The 21,943-nt window shown below is 42.8% G+C and overlaps 1 protein-coding gene across 1 annotated transcript in view; it reads left to right on the top strand.

Annotated features, from left to right (window-relative positions):
• The window catches only part of TAF3 (TATA-box binding protein associated factor 3), a 157,903-nt gene that overhangs the window by 121,788 nt on the left and 14,172 nt on the right, over window positions 1-21,943 (top strand). The window contains exons 4-5 of the mRNA XM_025213312.1: window positions 1,944-3,751; window positions 9,976-10,058. Of these exons, the coding sequence (XP_025069097.1) occupies window positions 1,944-3,751; window positions 9,976-10,058 (1,891 nt within the window). The remainder of the gene's footprint in view (window positions 1-1,943; window positions 3,752-9,975; window positions 10,059-21,943) is intronic.

Here is a 21,943-nt window from a genome sequence, read left to right as displayed (position 1 = left end):
TTTCTGTTTTTCATGGAAGGCAAAGGCTTTATCCTCGGGCAAAGTCTATACTCTGGGCTGGCTGCTGTAAATCCTCTGGGCCCTGGCAAAAGCAGGAGTTGGTAGCTCATTTTACTTAATTTGTGATGCTGGCAAGATTTGAGTGACAGCCTAGGGCTCTCGATTGAACTCTCCTAAATCAGGGCATTGACACATTACAGTTGAGAAACATCAGCACAGAAAACCTGAAAATAAACTCTACCAAAAGCGCTAGTTAGTAAAATTGCTAATTTTAAAAGACTTGAAAGAGATTCAGCATTTTGTTTTAGTTTTTTTACGTTTTCTTAAAAATCACCTGCTTATTAAAAAAGTGTTTTTTTTTAATACTTCACTGTAATAAGCAATTGGTAGCGTCTTCTATGCAAGAGCCTTAAAAGCCTTCACAGATATATGCAACCCAAACAACCCTGGTGAAGAAGTTACCATGCCCCTTGTTTTTGAAAGGCAGAATGAAGAAAAAAAGATCTTTCTTTGTGGTAACTAAGTAGAAGCACGTGAGGAGCTGGGACTGCTCCTTATTTTGTTCCCTGTGGATTGCGTGCAGATTTTACTTTCACTTTCACCCAGCCAAAGCTTAAGTGACAGAAATTGTTACCCTGTTTCAGGGGTGGGCAAAATGCGGCCCGTGGGCCGGATCTGGCCCACCAGGCAGTTCTGTTCAGCCTGCGGTGCCCACCAGCAAATTGTGCCTGACCCAGCCCTTCGGCATATGCGCACCCCCCAACATACCCTGTTGCACCCGCTCCCACCCTCATAGGCAGAAGGGCCCCCCTCCACCCCCACAGCGTGCAGCTTTTGGGCGGGCGGGGGCATGCAGCCGCCCATTCCCTCCCTCACATGGGAACCTGCCTGGCTTCCCGGGCGTCCAGCTTTCTCCAGGCAGCAGGTAGGGAAGCACGGGGGGAGGCCCTGGGGTAGAGGTGGTGGAGGTGGAGCTGTAGCAGCATGGAAGTGCGGAGAACAGCACAGAGCCCACACCCAAAGGGGTGGCAGGAGCAAAGAGTGTGGCTGCACCCCCTCCGTGTGCAGCACTGGCCAGAGTCCTACCCCACCAGGTGCCAGTGCCTGTGTGGCTTTAACCATTTGACTGTGCCACCTTCAGAAAAGCAGACTTGGTATGTTACGATGGACAATAGATTTCTCAAAATTAGGGTTGTATTGGCAGTGAACAAAAATGCAGATCGTTTATTTAAAGGCACCAAAGAAATCTATGCATTACTCCTGTTGGTCAACCTACAGTGAAAGTAGGGTCATGCAACTAAGATGTGTGCGTAACTTAAATCCAGTATTTTCAATTGCTGTGCACTTTGAAGTTTATTTTATTCTAATAGCAAACCTTATCAATATTGTATTTTTTTAAGTCAATCTCACAGATGTATTGATATCTAAATTGCAGTCGGTAACAGTAATGGTTGAAGGGATTTACAATTGCAAGTTCTGATGGTACAGAAAGCATCTGGGTATTATTTCACTTGTGAGTGAAGTGATATTTTTATATTTAAGAGATCTGGTAGAACAGATGAAGCAAAGGCAGAAACTCTTCTTTGTCTTGCCAGTGAGACTCAAACATATTCTGGGAGGTCTGCCTTTAGGAATGAGAGGTGCTTGCTTCAAGCCCGTTTGATTGCTGGTTTGAGGCTGCCAGCAAGGGTTCCAGTTAGTGTCAGTTGTGATGATGTCTTTTGCATTGCAGACAGCTGTCTACTTGAATGTAGACTCTTCACTCACTTCATGTAGGGCTGTAAGAAGCCATCTAGTGATAAGTAACTTTATCAGGCCAGAATGGGTCTGAAGACAGCTGCCTTCATAATTATTAATTTACTGTAGTTTATTTGTTCTTGTATAAACACATTTTTAAAGCCCCCCCCCCTAACTTTTTTTTTTTTTTAATTTTCTTGTTGCAGAGGAGGAAGAGGAACAGGTCCCCACTGATGGAGGTACATCAGCAGAAGCCATGCAGGTTCCCCTGGAAGAAGAAGGAGATATGGAAGAAGATGAGGCTGTTAATGATGAAAATTTCATGGGCAAGAGACCATTGGAAAGTCCTGATACTGAGGAAATGCCTGCTGTGAAACGACCAAAACTAGCTCTCACTAAAGCAGACGCTCTGGATGGAGTTTTGGAACCACGTGAACCTCTTAGTTCAATAAACACTCAAAAAGTGCCACCAATGCTGTCTCCAGTTCATGTTCAGGACAGTACAGACTTAGCCCCCCCATCACCAGAACCACCAATGTTGGCTCCCATTGCAAAATCACAAATGCTTACCCCCAAAACATTAGAAACAAAACCATTTGTGCCCAAGGCAAAAGTCAAAACTGGTTCTCCAGGACAGAAAACAAAATCGCCTAAAGCTACTCCATCACCAGTCATTACTGGAAGTCCCCTACGTTCACCAAAACCTGGATCCAAAGAGAAAAAGTCACCAGGTCGTGCCAAGAGCCCCAAAAGTCCTAAAAGTCCAAAGGTTCCTACTCACATTTCTCCAGCAGCAGTCAAACCTGAAACACCAAGCAGAACCCCGCTTGCTGCATTAAGTGAAAAGATGGGAAAAGAGAACATCCAAGTAAAACAAGGGCAAACACCACCTGAGCCTGGGAAACCAAACAGTGAAAATCAGATGAAGAAAGTACCAGTGATGGACAAGACCATTGATGATTCAATTGATGCAGTTATTGCCCGTGCGTGTGCAGAACGTGAACCTGATCCATTTGAGTTTTCCTCTGGTTCAGAATCTGAGGGAGAAATGTTTACCAGTCCTAAAAGACTTTCTATTTCAGAGACCACAGCCCCTAAAGCTTCTGTTTCTGCCAACAATTTAAATAAAATAGGAGCAACTCCACTGCCTCTCTCAGGAGGCACTTCAAGTTCAGACATTTCATGGACAATGGATGACTCAATCGATGAGGTCATTCGAAAGGCAAACATGGGGACACCGTCTAACCCGCCTACCAGCTTCCCTTATTTCTCCTCTCCTTCTGCTTCACCACCAACACCAGAACCTCTTCTCAAAGTCTATGAGGAGAAAACCAAACTGGCATCATCAGTAGAAGTGAAAAAGAAGCTGAAAAAAGAGCTGAGGACAAAACTAAAGAAAAAAGAAAAGCAGAAAGACAAAGAGAAAAATAAAGAGAAAAGCAAAGATAAGGATAAAAACAAGGAGAAGGATAAAGACAAAGAAGGGAACAAGGAAGCAAAGTTTCCGTGGAAGGAGCTGCTCAGAGATGATGATCTTGATCCCTATAAGTTCAAATTAAAGGACTTTGAAGAAGCTGACATGAAAATGAAGTTGAAAGATGGCAACACCAAAAAAGAGAGAGAGAAGCATAAAGATAAGAAGAAAGATAAAGAAAAAGGCAAAAAAGACAAAGATAAGAAAGACAAAGAGAAGCTTAAAGATAAAGGTAAGGAAGATAAGATAAAGGCTCCCTCAGCACCTCTTGCGTTACCTCCCAAAGAAGTGGCTTTGCCCTTGTTCAGCACCCCTGCTGCCATGAGACTTCCAACCATGTTGCCCTCCTTGTCCCCAATGCTCCCTGAAAAACTGTTCGAGGAAAAAGAGAAACCTAAAGAGAAGAAGAAAGACAAAAAAGAGAAGAAGAAAAAGAAAGAGAGGGAGAAGGACAAAGAAAAGGAAAAGAAAGAGAAGGAAAAAGAGAGGAAGGAGAGAGAAAAGAAAGAAAAAGAGAAAGAAAAACACAAACATGAAAAAGTAAGCTTTTTTAGATGTCATCTTCTGCTACATGTATGTCCACAGTTCCCACACATTCCTACACTTTGTCATCAGTTTTGTGTAAAAATCTAGGTATCTGTACGGTTCTGTGGAGAAATGCAGCTGGCTATCAGGCCCCCAAAGCTAAGGATGTATGTTGGAAGTGTCTGGATGTGTCCCACTTCTATCATGGTCAGAGCAAGGTAGTCTTAAAAATACTATTTGTTTAGATTTGCAAAACCAAAATGTGAGGACTATCTGTGCTCTGTTTCCATTTTACTTGGAGTAGGATTCTAGTTTTTATCCACTCACTTCACTAGAAAGGTGGGTCTTCTAGGTCAAGAGGCAGGCACACTGATATCGCTTTTGAAAGATGCTGGCATCTTGCACACAGGTTCTGTAGAGATCCATCCATTTGTAAGGCTAGTTCCAGTATCTTTCGTGTGCACTCTCAATTGAGTTTCTAAATGTTTACTCTGTTGGAGTTGGTGGAATTGTACTGCCTACTGGAAAAGAGGTAAATGCAAGAGAGCAGACTTAGCTTGAATGATGGCTTTGCCCATTACTTGCCCTTCCAAGCTCTGCCTATTCCCTTTAATGCAAAAAAAACCAAATTTCTAAAGAAGCCTCAGGGTCCATCCTACTGATCCTCTTAATTGTGCAGTAGGAGCTTTAAGTTCCTTTATTAGCGAGACCCCAAGTTTGGTTTCCCGTGGATCAAAGTAACATTTTTTCGGAACACGAATGTTCAAAACTGGCCCCTCATTTTGACTTGAGACACTAGGAGCCTATACATACAAAAGGCCTGATCATCCACATTGACTTCGGCTATTCAGAACCACTTGCTATTGATCTTGCCAGCTGATGTAAATCACCTCATCTTGGGAATATATCAGATATTTAACGTATGAAACAATGCTGCTTAGTTCCATTTGACCAGCCTTTAAATCACATTAGAAACTGTTTCTCCTGCTGCAGATCCTATACAAAGAGCACTGTTCTTGGGTTACTCTTTCATCCCTTCTTACAATATACAGCATCTTGATGGAAAACAGAAGAGATGGAAAACCACGTGACCTTCACGGTGTCTCCTATTATAGTTTTAATATTAGAAGCACCAGTTCCAATCAACTTACCCAGGCCCTCTGTGTGCTCAGCATTGAGTCACATACACAATCAGTATGAATGCCTCAGCTTGGAACTCTTCTCCGTACCACTGCAGAGGATTAGACCCTACTGTCTGCTTTCTAGTATTTGAGTAACAAGTATTGTTGGTTTCAAAGACTGGTATAATCTTTCTTACATTGACAAACCTAGCTAGCCATTTGCAGTCCAGACGCTCTGAAAATTAACATCTCACATGTGCTATGGATAATGTGAAGGTTGTCAGGGGTACTGTTCCATCTGTCTCTATTAATTTAACTCTTCCTGTCTAAGTATTGGAACACTGCAAAGAACGTACTATTCAGCGGGTCCTTATTTTGTTTGCACGGTTCCTCATCAGTACTGACATTTCAGAGAAATCACATACATGGATACAAGATGCTAATTATTTTTCACATATCACAGGATCTCTATTGCACAAGTATTGCTGTTGTATATAAACTGCTTATCTCTGCTCTAATTTCATTTATAGCAATATAATATATACACAACATAATATACACAAAGAAATGTAAACTATTATAGATACTATATACAGGCTATTAGATGTATATATATTAGGAAAAGGAGTTCAACGGTAATAAAAATTTGGACAGATTAAATTGACAAAGCTGCCCATTACCTTGGCAAAAAGTCCCTGTCAAAAGATAAACTTTAAAGCTAGAATGCATGAAAGAGTCCCCAGATAGAATTAAAATTTAAACTGATTCTTGATAGATAAGCTTTTTTTAAATCCACCTCTTTGCTGCAAGTCAGGATTTTAAAAATAAATTTCCCCTTTAAATCTCTTGAGCGATTTTCATTTTTTGCAAGGCCGCACTGCTGGTGTCCTGGAAAAATGGAGAGTTAGAGCTTTATCAGTTGGTGCCCTGAGGTATGTGGCAAAGAAGCTAAATCCTTGAAGATTAGCAAAAAAAATGCAGCACATGGCAATAAGGGGCTTATATGACTACTAGTATTAGTTCAGGTGAAAGAAGTATTGCTTATACATAAAACTGGACAAATCCACTGACAATGTATTTTTAGTTAGCTACAAAGGAGTCTTATATTGCTGGACTTTACCTCTTTGGTGATTTGGGAAGCTTAGTAATCCACTGTAAATGCTCTTCTGCTGGCCCCAATTCCCAGTATTACTCCAGAATGCTGCTTTTTCATTTTAACCCCTCAAAGTACATGTTTCCTTAATTTAGCTTTTAGATCACACAATGACTGACTTAGGCAGCAGTTGTGCTGTAAGTGCAAATGATCAAGTTACTGCTTGGACACTTAACATACCATGACACGTCCCTTTCAGAGGAATGAGGACGCCAGAAAAGATGGGTTGTGGTTCACAGTCTCTCCACATTTGAAACTTGATTGCATTTAAAGTATCCAGTTTGTTAAATAACATAGTAATGGTGAGTTGTACATTTAAAAATGGTGTTGCCTCTAAGGAAGGTGGAACAGGAACATTGCTAATTTAGAGCACGCTGTTTTGTTAGAACTGCTGCTTGTAAAATCAGCCTCGGGTTCATACCTCAGCGTAGCTTGCTCTAAACGCTTGCATTGTAGCTGTATGCTGCATTCCTTGACAGATAAATGCAGGGTAGTAGACAGTGGACTGCACAAAAGACAGAAAACAATAGTGTAAAGACTGCATGGTTAATGAATTAAACCAGTGGGGTCAAAGATGCAGCTCATGGAGCCCCATCATCCGATCCCCAGTGTTCTCCCTGGGGCTTGAGTTGACCCACACATGCATGCACAGAGCATGGACCTGTGCCACATGCAATGCCCACCCCAGCCTGTCTGGGAACCGCACTGCACGTGGTACCTGCTATGACCAGTCTAGGACCTGCACTGCACATGATGTCTGCCCTGGCCAGCGCCAATGTGGGTGCCACATCTGACATGCAGAGAGCAGTCTGTGGGCCTGATCCAGCCTGCATAGCCAGCCCCACACCATTCATCCAGCCTGTGGACTAGTCCCAGGCCACTCTTCTGACCCCTGGCACAACCCCAGAGGGAGATTGTAGGAGTTTCCCCACTGCTCAGTGAGAAGTAAGCTGCTCAGGGTATAAAACCTACATGATGACACAGACGTGTGTTGTAGAGAGGGAGCCCTCCACCCCACTGGCTCAGGAAAGGGATGAGGAAGTCTGTGAAGCCTGCTTGTCTTCTCACTCAGCTTCCTGTGGTGCTAGGGGGACACTTCATGCATCCTTATGCTGCCACATGAACCAAGCCATAATTTGGCATGTAGTGGGTTACAGTACTGCAGAGACATCCCAATTGAGATTGCGATTCCCACTGGTCTGATGCTGTCCCAACCTTAAGAGCTCACAGTGCAAACACACAAGACAATTGATAGGAGAGAAAATGTGCATTAAAAGGTAAAGTGACTTTTGCAAGGTCACAGCAGATCCGTGCCTGGCCTGGGAGCAGAACCCAGGTGTCCTCAATCTAGTCTGGTTCCCTGTCTAGTGGGGACCATATTGCTTTTAACAAAGTGACTAGAGAGCAGGTTTAAGAGGCATGCGTGAGGCAGAGAAATAGCAAAATTATTCCAGACAGCAGGAGCCGGAGGGAAGAAAACTGCTGCACAGCATGAGGAATGACAGAAAGGAAGGTTGTGCTGTATAAACAAAGGTGCAGAAAGTCTGAGAGAGAGAGGCTGAAACTAATCCACAGATGATTTTGTTGCACAGCACAATGAACTGTGTAAAAATGCGATGGATAGTCAGATTTCAGTTCCTTTGTGTGGAAAATGCGACATTTATACAGCCCACCTTTCACCAGCCTGGAGCTCTGCATAAGAATATATAATTGGTACACCAAGTAGCCCAACCTAGTTGCCCAGCTGAGTCCTGCGCTCTGGCCTTGCCGTCTTCCTGTGCATGTAACACCAACTTCTTTCTCATGTGGATTATTTGTGTCCCCTGTTCTTTTCAGCAGGCATCCTTAAAAAGCTGCCTCTTCCATCAAGCAAAGCGCGGGCACACATTGCAAAACCCAGCAGTCAAGATAATTTTGTGTAAAAACAAGCCTTTGTGTCATTTAGTTTGAAGGCGTTCGTTCAGCAAGTGCTTAAGCTTGTCCTCAAGTGCTTTGTTGAGTAGGGAGAGACTTAAGTAAGTGCTTAACATGAAAACTTTTTTCAAGGAAAGATCTCAAGGTATTTTTCTATCTTGGGGAGTGCTGAGCAAGCTAATGCAGGCCTTGTTCCATCTTCACCCAGAAAAATGGAATCAACCAAGAGCCAGCAGCACTTATTGACTGAAATAAGAATGAGGACACAGAACAGATGTCATTTCAGGCCCTTTGTAGCCTCTGTCCTGTTTGTAATACAGTAATACAGAACTTGCTTGTTGTGGTCCCAAGATCACAAGTGCCTAGGCATGCACTAGACTTTGCAGACATCAGTATCCTGTTCAGCACTTGCATAGGTGGTTTTAGGAGAACTGCTTAGGTTTTTCATTCTCCATGTCCAAGTTGATTCTTTAGGGGGCTTACAATTTGCTTTCTGAATCTGAGAAATAACTGCTTGATTTCATAGACATTAGGGCTGGAATGGACCTCGTAAGACCATTGGGTCCAAACCCCTGCCCAAGGGGAAGGAAGTCAGCTAGGGTCAAAGGATCCCAGCAAGATAAGCGTCCAAATGTTTCTTTAAAGTGTCCAGAGCAGGTGCTTGCACCACCTCGGGGGTGTCTGTTCTAGGCCTTGGGGGCTTAGGTAGTAAATAAGTTTTTCCTTATGTCCAGCCTAAAACGGTATTGCAGAAGTTTGTGATGGTTGGACCTTGTCATCCCCTGGGGTGCTCTGGTGAACAGGTGTTCCTTCAGATTTTGATGCACACCCCTTATGTACTTATAGGCTGCCACCAAGTCACCCTGAGCCTGTGCTTCTCCAGGTTGAAGAGTCCCATAGGTTGTACCCTTTCTTCATAAGGCCTGCTCTCCCCTCTGATCATACGCGTGACTCTCCTCTCCTCTGGACTCTTTCAAGCTTCTCTACATCTTTTTTGAATTGTGGAGCCCAGAATTGGATGCAGTACTCCAGCTGCAGCCTCACCAAAGCTGAGTACAGCGGGAGGATGACATCCTGGGTTTTGCTCCAGATGCATTGGCAGATGCAAGCCAGAGTTTTGTTCGCTTTGTCAGCTGCGGTATCACATTGGTGGCTCATGTTCGTCTTGTGGTCAATCATGACCCCCAAGTCTCTTTCAGTCATGGTGCTAGCGAGTGTAGCGTTGCTGAGCCTATATGTGTGATGCGGGTTTTTTTCCCGAAGGTGGAACACCTTGCATTTCTCCATATTGAATGCCATCAGGCTTTCATCCGCCCACCTTGCAGGCCTATCGAGGTCGGCCTGGATCACCAGCCTGTCTTTAAGTGTGGATACTCTTCCCCAAAGTTTGGTGTCATCAACAAACTTGGCCAGTCCGCTTCTGACCAGATTGTTTATGAAGACATTAAAGAGTACAGGTCCAAAAATGGAGCCTTGGGGGACACCACTAGTCACCAAGTGCCATGTTGATTCAGTTCCCTCAACTACCAGTCTCTGGGTCCGATCTCGGAGCCAGTTCCTTGCCATCGAACTGTGGAGTAGTTTAAACCAAGCTAAGAACACAAAAAAACAACCAGAGATGGGCTTCTAATAAAAGGCTGTGAGAATATTTCTCTTGAAGATGTATTGAGCTTAATAGGAATATATATATATATATGTATATTTACAACTGATGTGTTAGTCTTGTGTTGAGGCTGACAATCTTTCATATCTCTACAAAAATATCAAATTCATAAGATTTATATTAGCACAGTGTATGAACATTAACTAGTGCAGTAAAAGTATAAGTTGACTTTCCAATCATAGTGGTGCCTAGGAGTTGCAGAGATCTCTCAGCAAACCATGTGTCCTTTCATGCTACAGTTAGTAGCACTGGAAGAGGGTAAGAATCTAAAATTTGATTAAATGAATAGTCTTTTTGGCTATCTAATTCCTCACAGCTAATAAAGAAATGTTGAACATCTGTTTAGAGAAGCAGTGCCTCTAATTGTTCAATGTGTTCCCTTGAACAGATAAAGGTGGAACCAGTTGTTCCAGCTTCATCACCAGTTATTCCCAGACTGACACTGAGAGTGGGTGCTGGCCAAGACAAAATGTAAGTACAAAAAAATCCATCTGAAGAAGGTACAAGTTTATCAGGGATTCATCCCTTGCCACTTCTGGCAAATCTCATTTTCATTGAGGAACTGCTGTTAATAAATTCTGAGATCTGTAAAATCTCCTCACAGGGCTAACAAAGTGTTGATCCAAATGCTTGCCAAAAGAGAGCTCTCGCAGCTTATGTTTTTGAACTTTGGAGTGGGACTTCCCCCCTCCTCTTCTACAGGCAAAACTTTCTATATTTCTCCATTAACCCCACCAAAATTCTTTCCAGAATATAGTCTTGAAACACTGGACTAGCCGGATCACAATGTGGTTTCCAGCAGTAGCTAGTGAAAACCTCTTTAAGTGGCAAACCTTACTCCAAGAAGCTTCTCAATTCTGCAGTTAGCAGTTACTTTATGCCCTGATCCCCTGTATACATTTTTATTTTAGTGTAACTATTGGTGATTCATTATCTGCATGAATCTTTTTAAATCTTGGTTTGCTCACGAATTATTGTATGTATAATAACACCCAGTTAGTTATATTGCTGCGGGTGCTAGATACATATATGACAGTCCCTGTCACAAAGAGCATACAGTCTAAATAGGAACAAAATGATAGGTGCAGCACAGAGGAGAGGAAGAAGAGAAAGACGTGGCATTGAGTTCCACAGCCTGGTTATGCATCGCAGGTAAAAGTGTTTTCCTTTAGTCAGGTTCTCAAGATGTGCTGCTTTAATTGCAAAGAGTGAGTACTCATGCCTTTCACTAAGAGACGGTAAGATTAACTACGTCTCTATGGTAAATGTTAGCTCTCAGCCAGCCTTTCCTCTAGCATTCATTGTATTATGTACTTCTGACATGTTGCTTCCTTATGTCCTTTCTAAACTAAATAGTCTAATCTTTTTAATCTCTCCTGTTGTACTATTAACAATTGTTATTAATGTCATATGCAGTCTTTCTTCCTCTCTTTTTATCTATTTTTTAAACTTTTCAGAGACATCCTATTTGAGATAAAATATCTGTCGCAGTATTCAAGGTTTCATCTTACCTGCCATCAGTTTATGTAATGGTATTTTGACGCCATGAGAGTGTTCTGAGAGTAGTCACTGATGGGCTGGATATCAGCTTCTGGGACAAAAGAGTTGTAGAGTTTTGCCTGGGTTTTTGAAGAGTAAGTGTAGTGTGGAAGCTTAGGTTAGACAGAGGTTTTGAAAAATACAGGCAACCTGGAACTGTTTGTCTGGATGCCTGGTATAGACAAAGGTTGGTCCATCTTGGAAGATTTGTACAACTCTTGTAACACTCATTGTGTTTGGGAGTGTAGCTTAGGCTAAGGCACGTTCCAAATTGGAAGACTAAGTTAAATCTGGCAAAGACCTGGACCAGTCTGGAAATACTTTTGTTTAGCCTAAAAAAAGAATTAGTCTAACTTCCATTGTGGAGAGTTATGGCAGGTGGGAGCTACATTATTATGAAATTGCTATGGAAAATGTTGTCTGTTGTCTTTTCAGTTCCCACAGGACCCAAAAATAATAGTCATTTCTTCCCTCCCCTGCCCCACAGTGCTTTCAGTACTTCTTCTCTGCATTTTCCCCTTTTCAATGTTTGAGTATGATCTACAGTTCACCTGCATCAGATTGTTCTCCGCTAGGCTTTATATTTTCTAAAATATATTCTATTCCTTTCTCATGTCTGACTTGGCCAAAGGCAGCTGGGTAGAATGTCCTTTTAAAGCTCAGTAGCACACTTTCCTTGCAGACGACTGGAGAATGCTTTTAAACAGCTCTGTTAACAGATTTTGTAAGTGTTGTGTATAGTGAGCATGTAGGTCAAGTGAGAGCCTAAAACTAAGCTCCTAAATCCATCTTCAGGTACCAACAGTGCCCACCATGCTTGTCTTCTTTCTGACCTACCCTAGCCCACATGCATTTTGAATAGAGGCGTCAGGCATTTGTTAACCATTGCCCACCACATTTTCCAGTTCACATACCCATAAGGGTCAGACACATCAACATGTTTCTACTTGATCTCCATATTTATCTCAGACTCAAATTTCTTCCATCCCAACACCACAGTATAACCCACATAGATCCCCAGACGCAGTGCAATTCTATTAGTCCATGTTTAGGCAGCCCCAGTGTCTCCATCACTGTCACCATACCTGGTCTACTCTTCCTGTAGCTGGGGAAGAGCATGAGATTGCACAGGACCCATGCCCCAATGCAGCATTCCTAATGCCCCATTATTCCATCCTATTCCCCACCATACCAAGCCTTTAAGTGTTGCATTATGTAAGTATTTTGAAGCTGAACATGGTAAAGAGTGAGGATGTAGGGAATACCTGTTGTGGAAGGGAGAATGGAAAAATCAGAGAATGTGGGCACAGGGCTCAGCATAGGGATCTGTGGTGGGCTTGTGGGAAGGGTACCATGGGGGAGTATCATAAGACCTTGGGCTCTGTAAGGATCAGCAGTTATAGCTATATTAGTTAGTATCTTTCTCCACTGATGCACATTTATTTAAAAACCTGGGAAATCCCTATGCTTGGAGGTAGTAATCGGGGAGGTCAGTCCCAAGGCCACTGCAACCATCAGGGCACCTTAGGTGCTGTAACAATCCTTCTCCACTCTGAGGTCAGCTGAGTTGCTTTGCATCATTGGTGATTCTTCAGGCAGAATAACCTGGTGGCACCCATCACCTCCCCAGGTATGGATGGCTGTTGGTTTGCAGGGAGGTCATCCACCCTTTGACAGGTTTTTGGTCCTGCTGGGTGTCCACACATCCTCCTCACCCAGGCAAGCCCAGGTGGGGGTACCAGTTTAGTTGTCGACAATCCAGTTATAGAACAGGCTGTACTGGTTTACATGGTGCCAGATAGCAGACCAAGAGGGGCCTGGCCTGACAGACAGTTATCAGGGAATGCTGGTGCAGACCGCATGTTCCACCACAGCCAACCAAACAAGCGTCCAAATATTGTTTTAAAGCTGCATCTGTATTCCCCTTCTCTTTTCTGCCTCTGCTCTCACTCTTCCGCAGAGCCATATAATTCTGTGAGGCAGAGATCTCTCTTGGTAGGTGTTCATCCAGAACTCAACGCAGTAAAGCCTTTGATTGAAGCCTCCGGGACAGGGATTCTCATCTGATGTGCTGCAAGAACCTGCCACAACACTGGCCTACCGCCACTGTGGGGTGAAATTGCCCCTCACGCCCCTTTTTCTTGAAGCACGTTGGAGGCAAACTGGAAAGAACTTCAGCAGAAACGGAGTGCTTGCTGTAATGCAGGCAGGTATGCTTTTCCGCTGCAGCCACTTCTCAGTTCAACTCTGACATGCCTCCTGAAAACAGGTGCGTGGGACAGGTCTGTGTGCCCTGCACACCTGTGTATCCAGGAGATACCATGCAAGGCCAGACCAGGAAAGGCTGGGCAAGAGTACACACTCCTACCACATCTGTTTCTCAGTCTGGCTCTGCAGGAGACATGTGGCTGAGACCCACCTGGCTGCAGCAGTGCTGGCATTGGGGTGAATATAATATAATTAGAATGGTTGAATTGATTGCTAGCATATTTCATTAATGATAGGATTAGAAGGTTTCTATTATGATATGCATCGTATATTTTTTTTGAATGGAATGCTGCTTAATTTTGAGAAGTCCTGGAGGGGCATCTTGAGTCTAAAAAAAGATTGAGAAAAAACCACTACTCTAGGAGCTTCTCCAATATAAATCTGCTTTCAACCTGGGAAGCTAACACTCAGTCCTAGCTCAGACTGCTAATTGCACATTCTTGTGCTGTGCTAATTCTTAGGAGGTCGGTGCAACTCTCATTGCCTGCCTGAGTATAGGTCTGTGTGTGGTTTGGTAGAAGTATGTGCAACTGAGGAGGAGCCAGATTGCAAATGGCAGCGGCGAACTAAATTTTTTCTCTGAAGTGTTTATGGAACAAAATGTCCATGGCAGATCACCAGAAGTGGGCATTGAACTCGCCACATCTGGAACAAACACTGCAAGCATCTACTGCCTGAGCTAAAACACTCGGCTGTGTTAGCACCAATGCTAGAGCAGGATCTTCAGTCTCTTTGTAGTCCAGCCTCGAAGGCAGGCACAAAGAGCAACATTGTGCTAGGGTGGGTTACAGTTAGGAGAAGTTTGGTGAATGCTTTGTCTGTGTTGATAGTTCCGCTTCTTAATTGGGTAGTCATTTTAATATGGAAATTACAGTGTTAAGATCTGCACTGATGCATTTGTGGCTGAAGTCAAAGTTGCTTCTGGGGTTGCTTGAGGCTGCAGATAAGTAGGCTGTGTGTGGTGGAAGTGAGTTATTTGAAGTTGAGAAAGGGAACTGAGGAGTGAACTGTAGACGGGGTATTGAATTATTTAGCTGCTGAGTCCCTTGATTGCTGCAGTTTACCTAGGTAGGACATACTTTCAGGTTAGCACTGTGCTTTTGGAGGAGTTTAACTTAAAACACCGTGTTCCGGGGTTAGTTTCAGAGAGAGGCAGAGCCATAAAGAGCTGCTTCATATTCTTCTTAGAGATGCCAAGATAGGTGGCACTTGAAATGGAAACTCTATCCACACAGTAAGTACAGCAAGCCGACGACAGCACAGGCATCCTCTCATGTGCTTCAGCCCTGACTTCAGACAGACCACCTGAGCAGCGAGGGGGCAGCTCATTCTCTCTACCTATTCAGCTCTCAGCCTTTCTGCTGAGACTGACGGCCAAGGTGGAAGCCCGTGTCAATTGTGATGGAGATTTTTAATTCTTCATAATTCCTAAAAATGCTAATATCTCCTGGTCCAAGTCAGAAAGCAATGCCTCCATTTAGGTTGGCGCTACATAAGCGTACTATCAGTCCTAAGAATGTGGCTCTTCATAATTCCTTACAAATGTATGGGGTATAATGTCAGGAAAATCGACATGAAAGCATAGCTTGTTACTGAAGGATAAGTAGAACAATGTAGAAAAAAACAGTTACACTTTAGGTTTTTGCAAGTGCTTTAACTGCACAGTAAAACAAGTGGAAAGTAGATTATAATCAGAGCATTTCCATCTTAGTTGTAAACAATTACAGCAATACTTGCATGGATGCCACATTAGAAGAAATTTACTGGATTCCATTCTAATGCAATTAGAGCTAATTTTGTTCTTTAAATGAATAAAAGGTCAGCTAGTAAATCTAGTTTATCTCAAGTCCAGGCTTCAATAAATTGTTTTATTTAATTTGTTGTAAAAGATCTTATCCTTAATGGGCCCAGCTCTTATTAGTTTGCTTGGGTTTTAAAATATTTATGACCACCTTTTTAGATATGATTTGAATGATACGTTGGAAAGGGTTTTTTGGGGGGTTTTTTCCCCTGCAGTCTTATCGAGGCACAAGATTACTAATTGAGTCAGAATAGGAAGGCCCTTAAGATCTGTTATCTAGGGGAAAAAGGCTGGTGTGGACTCTCAGAATGTAAATCTCCTGCGAGTGATGAACAAATAATTTAGCTATTTTGTTAAATTATCTTGAGGTGGCCTTTTGTTTACTATCCAACTGGATAATTTTTTTTTTCCCCAGGCAAGCCTGTATGTCATCCATAATGATTTTTCAAAATGCTTAGCTGCTGAAAACTGGCGTTCTGGTCCCTAATACAAATGGCATACACTTCACTGTTTGCTTTTATTTCTTTTATTTGTGATATATTTGTGTTACATCTTTAAAGCCAGATTTTTTTTTAAAGCCCCATAACTTCTGTCTTTAATGCAAGGCTACAGAAGCAACATATAATTGATATTTTTTTTCAGAGCTTGCATGACTTGGAAGCAGGGCACATTCTTTTTTGGTAAAATTGTCTTTAATCTATATCTTAAAATGCCAGGCATCTAACTTTTGGCTTCCTGCATTGTATCCTCACTCTGCTTTCAGTAGGGGACCTTGGAGTTGAGTGGAGGAGGATAGTTTTAGCAGCAAGTTGGCCTGTAATCTGATGTACCCCATCCACATTTATCTTGGAATTTTAAGTGGACAGAAGTATAGCTATCTTCACTCAGGATATAGATATATATTTACTATCTGAGTTTATTATTGAAATAAAGCCCTAAAGGAATAATGAATAGACTAGATTTTTGTTCCTAATGTTCATTAACTTAACTTCATTCCAAAGTGCTGCTCTGTGACCTGGCTGAAATGTATTCAGTGTAGTGAAGAAAGTCCATATTACAAAATTTGCCCGTACAGGAAGTCCTCAACTTACACCGTTTCGAGTTACAATGTTTCACACTTACGTTTATAAATTGATACCGTTTCAACTTTATGACGTCAGTTTTGACTTTACAACGCTTGATCCGATGCGACACCACGCCAGCAAACACGTTTGCTGTGTCGCTCGTCTCCCTGGAGAACATATGTTCAAACTTCCTTGGACGCTTTCTTTAAGAAAGCAGACAAGACTCCAGAAAAACCTGCAGCCAAGACTCCTGAGAAGACTCCAACCAAGAGCCTTTCAAAAAGTCCAGCAAAGTCACCTCAAAGAAGTCCTTCCAAGCAATATCATTGCTGTTTACAATATAAATACATTAATGTAGCTATGTTACTCATCTATAATTGATTGAGTACAAAATTCTGGGGTATTTTTAGTGAAAATAGGGTATCGGGCCTTGGTTCAGGAACCAATCCTCCATTTATAACATTGTTTCTTATGAGAAAATTAGTTTCGAGTTACAACGTTTCGACTTAAGACGCGGTTTTCAGGAACCAGTAGTGTCGTAAGTCCGAGGGCTGCCTGTGTTACAAAATTTGTCCATATTACAAAAAAATGCCAAAGCAACTAACAATGAATGGCACCCCATGCAGGGAATCTCAGTAGAAGCCAAGGAAGGAATGACAAGAGGAACTGAGCTGTCTTCTCACTACTAGATGCTATTGCTGTGTGTAACACTGGGGACTCAGAAGCACACTGATGGACCTGAAAGTGGGAAGCCCGCCCTGCCATTTTGCATTTTCTTCCCATGGTTAGCTTGTTAGCTTTCACCATAATAAGCTTACTCACCTATGTTTCTGTAAGCGGGCACAAATGGTAGCTGCCTAGAAATCTCCAGCAGTCAGATAACCTGGCGGGGAAATGCAAGAGAAAGCCTGTGGAAATTAGGCCTGGCTACCTGAAACATGTCTGAACAGTGGGGAAATGTCATGTTTTGCACAAGAAGGTGTTTTATTTTCTTCTTCGTTTTTGGTTTTTTCCTAACAACTATTAATACTTTTTGCGAGCACACAGATAATGGTGATCAGTATGTCACCAGAATTACTTTTCGTCATATCTTGCAGGTTTTGTATTTCTGTAAGGCTTCATCATTTGTCATAGATTCATAGATGTTGGGGTCAGAAGGGACCTCAGTAGGTCATCGAGTCCGACCCCCTGCCCTGGGGTCAGACAACCCCAACCAGATGCTTGTCCAGTCTCCTCTTGAAGACTCCCAGGGTAGGGGAGAGCACCACCTCCCCTGGAAGCCCATTCCAGATTCTGGTAGCCCTTACGATAAAGAATTTTTTTCCTGATGTCTAATCTAAATCTGCTGTCCACCAGTTTGTGGCCATTGCTCCTAGTTACTCCAGGGGGTGCCCTAGTAATGCTCTATACAGGCTGGTGCCAAGGTTAATAAAGACCAAGATTTCTAAGTGGGTGCCAAAAAAAGACTCCTAAGTGTAAGTAGGCTGATTTTATAGAAGAGATTGGCCTACCAGGAACTCTATCAAAGCCTGAATCTCTAGGGAAAGCTACACAAAAAGAGAGAGAAGAGAACCTGAAGGAGAAGTAGAAATAAGGCTCTGAAAACGTTTTTGCTCATTTTAATTGGGATACAGTCTTTCTTTGTATAATGCTTAGCTCTTTGGGGTCTCTAGATGCTGCAGTAGCACAAGTCATTTTAAAATAGTACATTACTTCTATGAGAGGTTCAAACCACATGGTGATGGGAGTTGAAAAAGTCTGTGAAGAACTAGAATAGGCAATTAAAATAAAACAACTGGAATTTCCAGTTTTATATAAAATCCTTACCATTTTTATATGATACCTTCCTTGCTGGAAATGTGTAGGCTTTTCACAGGAGGAGTGCTGCTCTCTCCAGGATAAATGAGAAAACCCATTGTGAAGAAACTTTTGAACTTTGAGTTATTTGGTGACAAGTTATTCAAACTTCAATAATTTAGATTACTGGCTTCATAGTGCTTGCCCATAGAAGCTGAATAATGGGGATCATTAAGCTCCTCATGTAGGCATATCCATATTGTTTGCCCCTAACCTTGGCTCTCTTGTATGGTTTGAGGAGAGAAGGATTGGCTCTTTATTGACTTGTCAAGCCGTAGGTTTGCATTACAGGCCAGGCAGCTCATGACCCATTCCATTTATTTCACTGTTTTGTGGTGGGGAAACAGGTAAAGGAATCCTGCTGGAAGCCCCTCCTTCTGCACGTTTTTATGAATAAGACCAGTGTTTGTAGCAGTTAAGGCACCGTGACCAAATCCTCCAAAAGATGTAATGCAAGCAGCATGGGGCTATTGTGGGACACAGCTGTGGGCGGTGTTGGTTACCCTGCGAGACATTGCTTATTCAACAGAAAGCTCTGGAGGAGAACTTATTGTGGAATTAAATAGGAGGGAAAAAGTGATACTTCAGGGAGAAAAATGTAGAAGGGTAAACCACTGTTTGGAAAAATTAAACAATGGAGTCTTGGCAGTGAATGTCTATGTTTATTACAGTACTAATGGGTATCCCAATTATTTTACAATGTAGCACTTAGCAGTGAAAGGCTAAGTGTTAACAGTGTAATAATAGAGCTCACACTTCGTCAATCCATCAACTTTTTCTACAGAACAGAAAACTTAATACTGGTTGAATCAATTTTTGATATAGTTGGTAGACCACCAAAGCAAAGAGAGAAGTGAAAAATGATCTTGTTTCTTCTATCCAAGCACACAGAGGGATACTGTCGGATTTAAGAATTCCAGTGAAACTTTAGGGCTTTGCTAGCTCATCATATATATATTTTTTGTCTTTTCTTAAATGCCTAAATTAAATTATAAAAAAAGAGCTGAAGGATGTCTCTGTAAGTACAACAACATATGATCTTTACTGAAGACATTGTCTTGGGCATGATTCATAGGCTAAAGGGAACAGCCAGGAGAAAGATCATATATGTGGCCTCAGCTTTTAAATTGCACTTGGGGCTTCAGAAGGGTATGCATGTACCGTTGTGTGCCATTGTCTTTGTTCAAGAAGGCAGTAGGATTTCCATGACCAAAATGAGTTTAGAAAAAAAATTACAGGTCCACTGTGCTTCTACATCTAATCTAGAACACACCCTCGTGCCTGAGAGTTATTTCAAACCTCAGGCTTGGTATTAGCCTCTTCTCTAATTATAGAAGCCACCCCATTTAATTATTCACTTGGCTCTTGGCAGGTAGAAGGCTGAGGCAAAATTATTTTCATTTGCTCCCACACTTGGTGGATTGCTCCAAAAACAAATCCACAAAGAGGTCTGAGTCAGAGGACAAAACAGCTGATTGAGAGATGATTTGATTTTCCTGTTTGTTGTACAAGAGTAAAAAATTATGTATCTAGTACATCTCAGTTAACAGGAGAAGCACACTCCAGGCAGGTTTAGACACATACCAGCTTCAGCAGGTTGCATATGGAAATGGGGATGAGCAATCACCCTTTGTAGAACAACTGAAACAAGTGTATGCAACAGGTTTGAGAGCAGATGCTTACTCATTAAAAATAGTCTCTTCAAACCTATAGAAGGGAACTGACTTCTTTCTGGCTTCTTTAAATGCATCTCTTGATCAAAACTTGTCACTTAAAAAAAAACAAAAAACAAAAAATAGCCAAATATTCAGTGTATTATTTTGATTCCTGGGAGGGCAGTGTCAGGTCCCAGGGTCCCAGTACACTAGACATCCTGCTGACACAGCAAAAAGGTGGGTCCCAACCCTGATGAGCTTATGGTCAAAGTACAGCTGTTAGATGAGTGATTCATCTGGTGGTGGAGTGTGTTCCTGAGCCAGGAGACCCTGGTTCAGGGCTGACAGCATGGCTCAGTTTTGCACTGGGCAGTGCAGAGATGCACTGCCAAGTGCCAGCAACAAAGGGAAAACAGTGTTTATTATTCAGGTGGAGACCTTTCTAGAGCTGCCCTAGTTCACTTTTGCATCTTCCTTGGGAGATGCATAAGGCACTATCCAAATGCTGGTTCTAGCATAAAGTGCTGCAGAATGAGCCATTTCCAAGCAATAGGGACATGGGTGGTGGTGGTGAGGACTATGGAGAAAGAAGGACAAGGAAAGAAATTGGGAGCAAATGATGCAACACTCTCTCATCCCCATATAGATTTGGCTGGTGCTGAACTACCCGTGGTAAAATGTCAGGGAGAGTTGGGCTCAATGTCGGGGAAGCAGTCTTGCGAAGGGGCAGTGCAGGGATGGTTGAAGTAGTATTCGGAGAGATTAGCCACAGAAAAGGTGCAGATGAGGAGATCGGGGGGCAGAACGTGTGCATGTGTATGCTCGTAAGTCCGTACCATTGAGAGGACATTTATGAGAGGACAGAGGAAGGTAAATATTGTGACAAAGTATTTTGCATCCATGCTAATGGAATATATTTTGCAGCCTGTTTCTTAAAGCGAGGACTCTACCTCAGACATCTCTGTATGTGCATGTGTGTGTGCAGACAGACTGGTCTAATTGTCTTGGGTATATTATCTTCTAACATAGTTTTCTACTCTTCTGAAATGCATCGGGTGATTGCAGTTCTTCTCAAGAATAACAAGCCCGTTTGCATATAAGAGTGCAAAAGTCAGTCTCTAAGTGTAAGCATGATGTGCTCAGGCTTTTTTCTACGCTGTTGTAGGAAAAATGTGGAGCTGTTGTGCTTTCAGAGTACACAATTAAACCTCAGTAAAGTTTATTTTCCCTTATGCACAAGTTTTGCTGTTTCTGTTGCATGAGAACAGGCAGCATTTCACTATCTGTTGACTTTTCTGTACATTTTTTTAATGGAAAAGAAAATCAAGTTGTAGGTAATTTGCCATATCAAAGTGAGATGTCTGGTTTTCAGGGCCAGGGTCTGCAGTCCGTTTGCCATCAGAGTTCCTATCAACTTCCACTGGAGTTTTGTGCTTTCTGGCAATGCGTGGATAGTGGGAAATGGCCATCTTGGAAAACATATCAGCTGGTCTTCATCGGTGCTTGGGAAGCCTGGTGTCACATAGTAATATTTTCAGAATGTCAAAATGACAGAAGTAACTTAGGCATCTAGAAGCTGAAGTTCCCCTGGAGTCTCTGCAGATGTTATATTTGTCCTGCGGTATCAGCTGTTTTAACACTGCAAATAGCAGCTGGCCACACCTTCATGCTGTTTGTCGTGCTAGAAAAATGTCTCACATGCCACAAAACCTACGGCAAAGAGTTGTCTGTTTCAGACAGCAACTTCTTTGTCTTTCCAGAATAAATATAACATGTGGTCATGTCTAGAGACCCTCACTATCCCATAGTGCTCAGCTGTCTTTCCCTCCCTCCAAGGGGAAGAGAGGGAGGGGAGGCAGGTGGCTCCCTGCCAGCTTGCCCAGTGGGGAGCTATCAGGAAACCCTGCGTGGCTGACTTCCAGGCAGTACTGTCCCCGTTGCCGCAACTTGGGACCTGGGTACATCGCTGGTGGGAACCGCCCAGCAGACTCTTGCCACCCAGGGTAGCTTGCAGATAGTGAGCGGCACTGGGGACAGAGCTGCAGCAGACAGGGAGCAGAGGAACAGCCCCAGTCCCTGTGGGGAGGGGACAGAGAGCAGAGAAGTCCGGGGCAGTCCTGTGTGGGCAGCATGGGTGAGGGGCTCTCTGCCTGCAGCAGCAGGGGCTAATCG

The sequence above is a fragment of the Alligator sinensis genome, unplaced genomic scaffold (genome assembly GCF_000455745.1).
Source record: "Alligator sinensis unplaced genomic scaffold, ASM45574v1 scaffold268_1, whole genome shotgun sequence".
Taxonomy (NCBI): Eukaryota; Metazoa; Chordata; order Crocodylia; family Alligatoridae; genus Alligator; species Alligator sinensis.
This window is presented reverse-complemented; position numbering and strand designations above follow the sequence as displayed.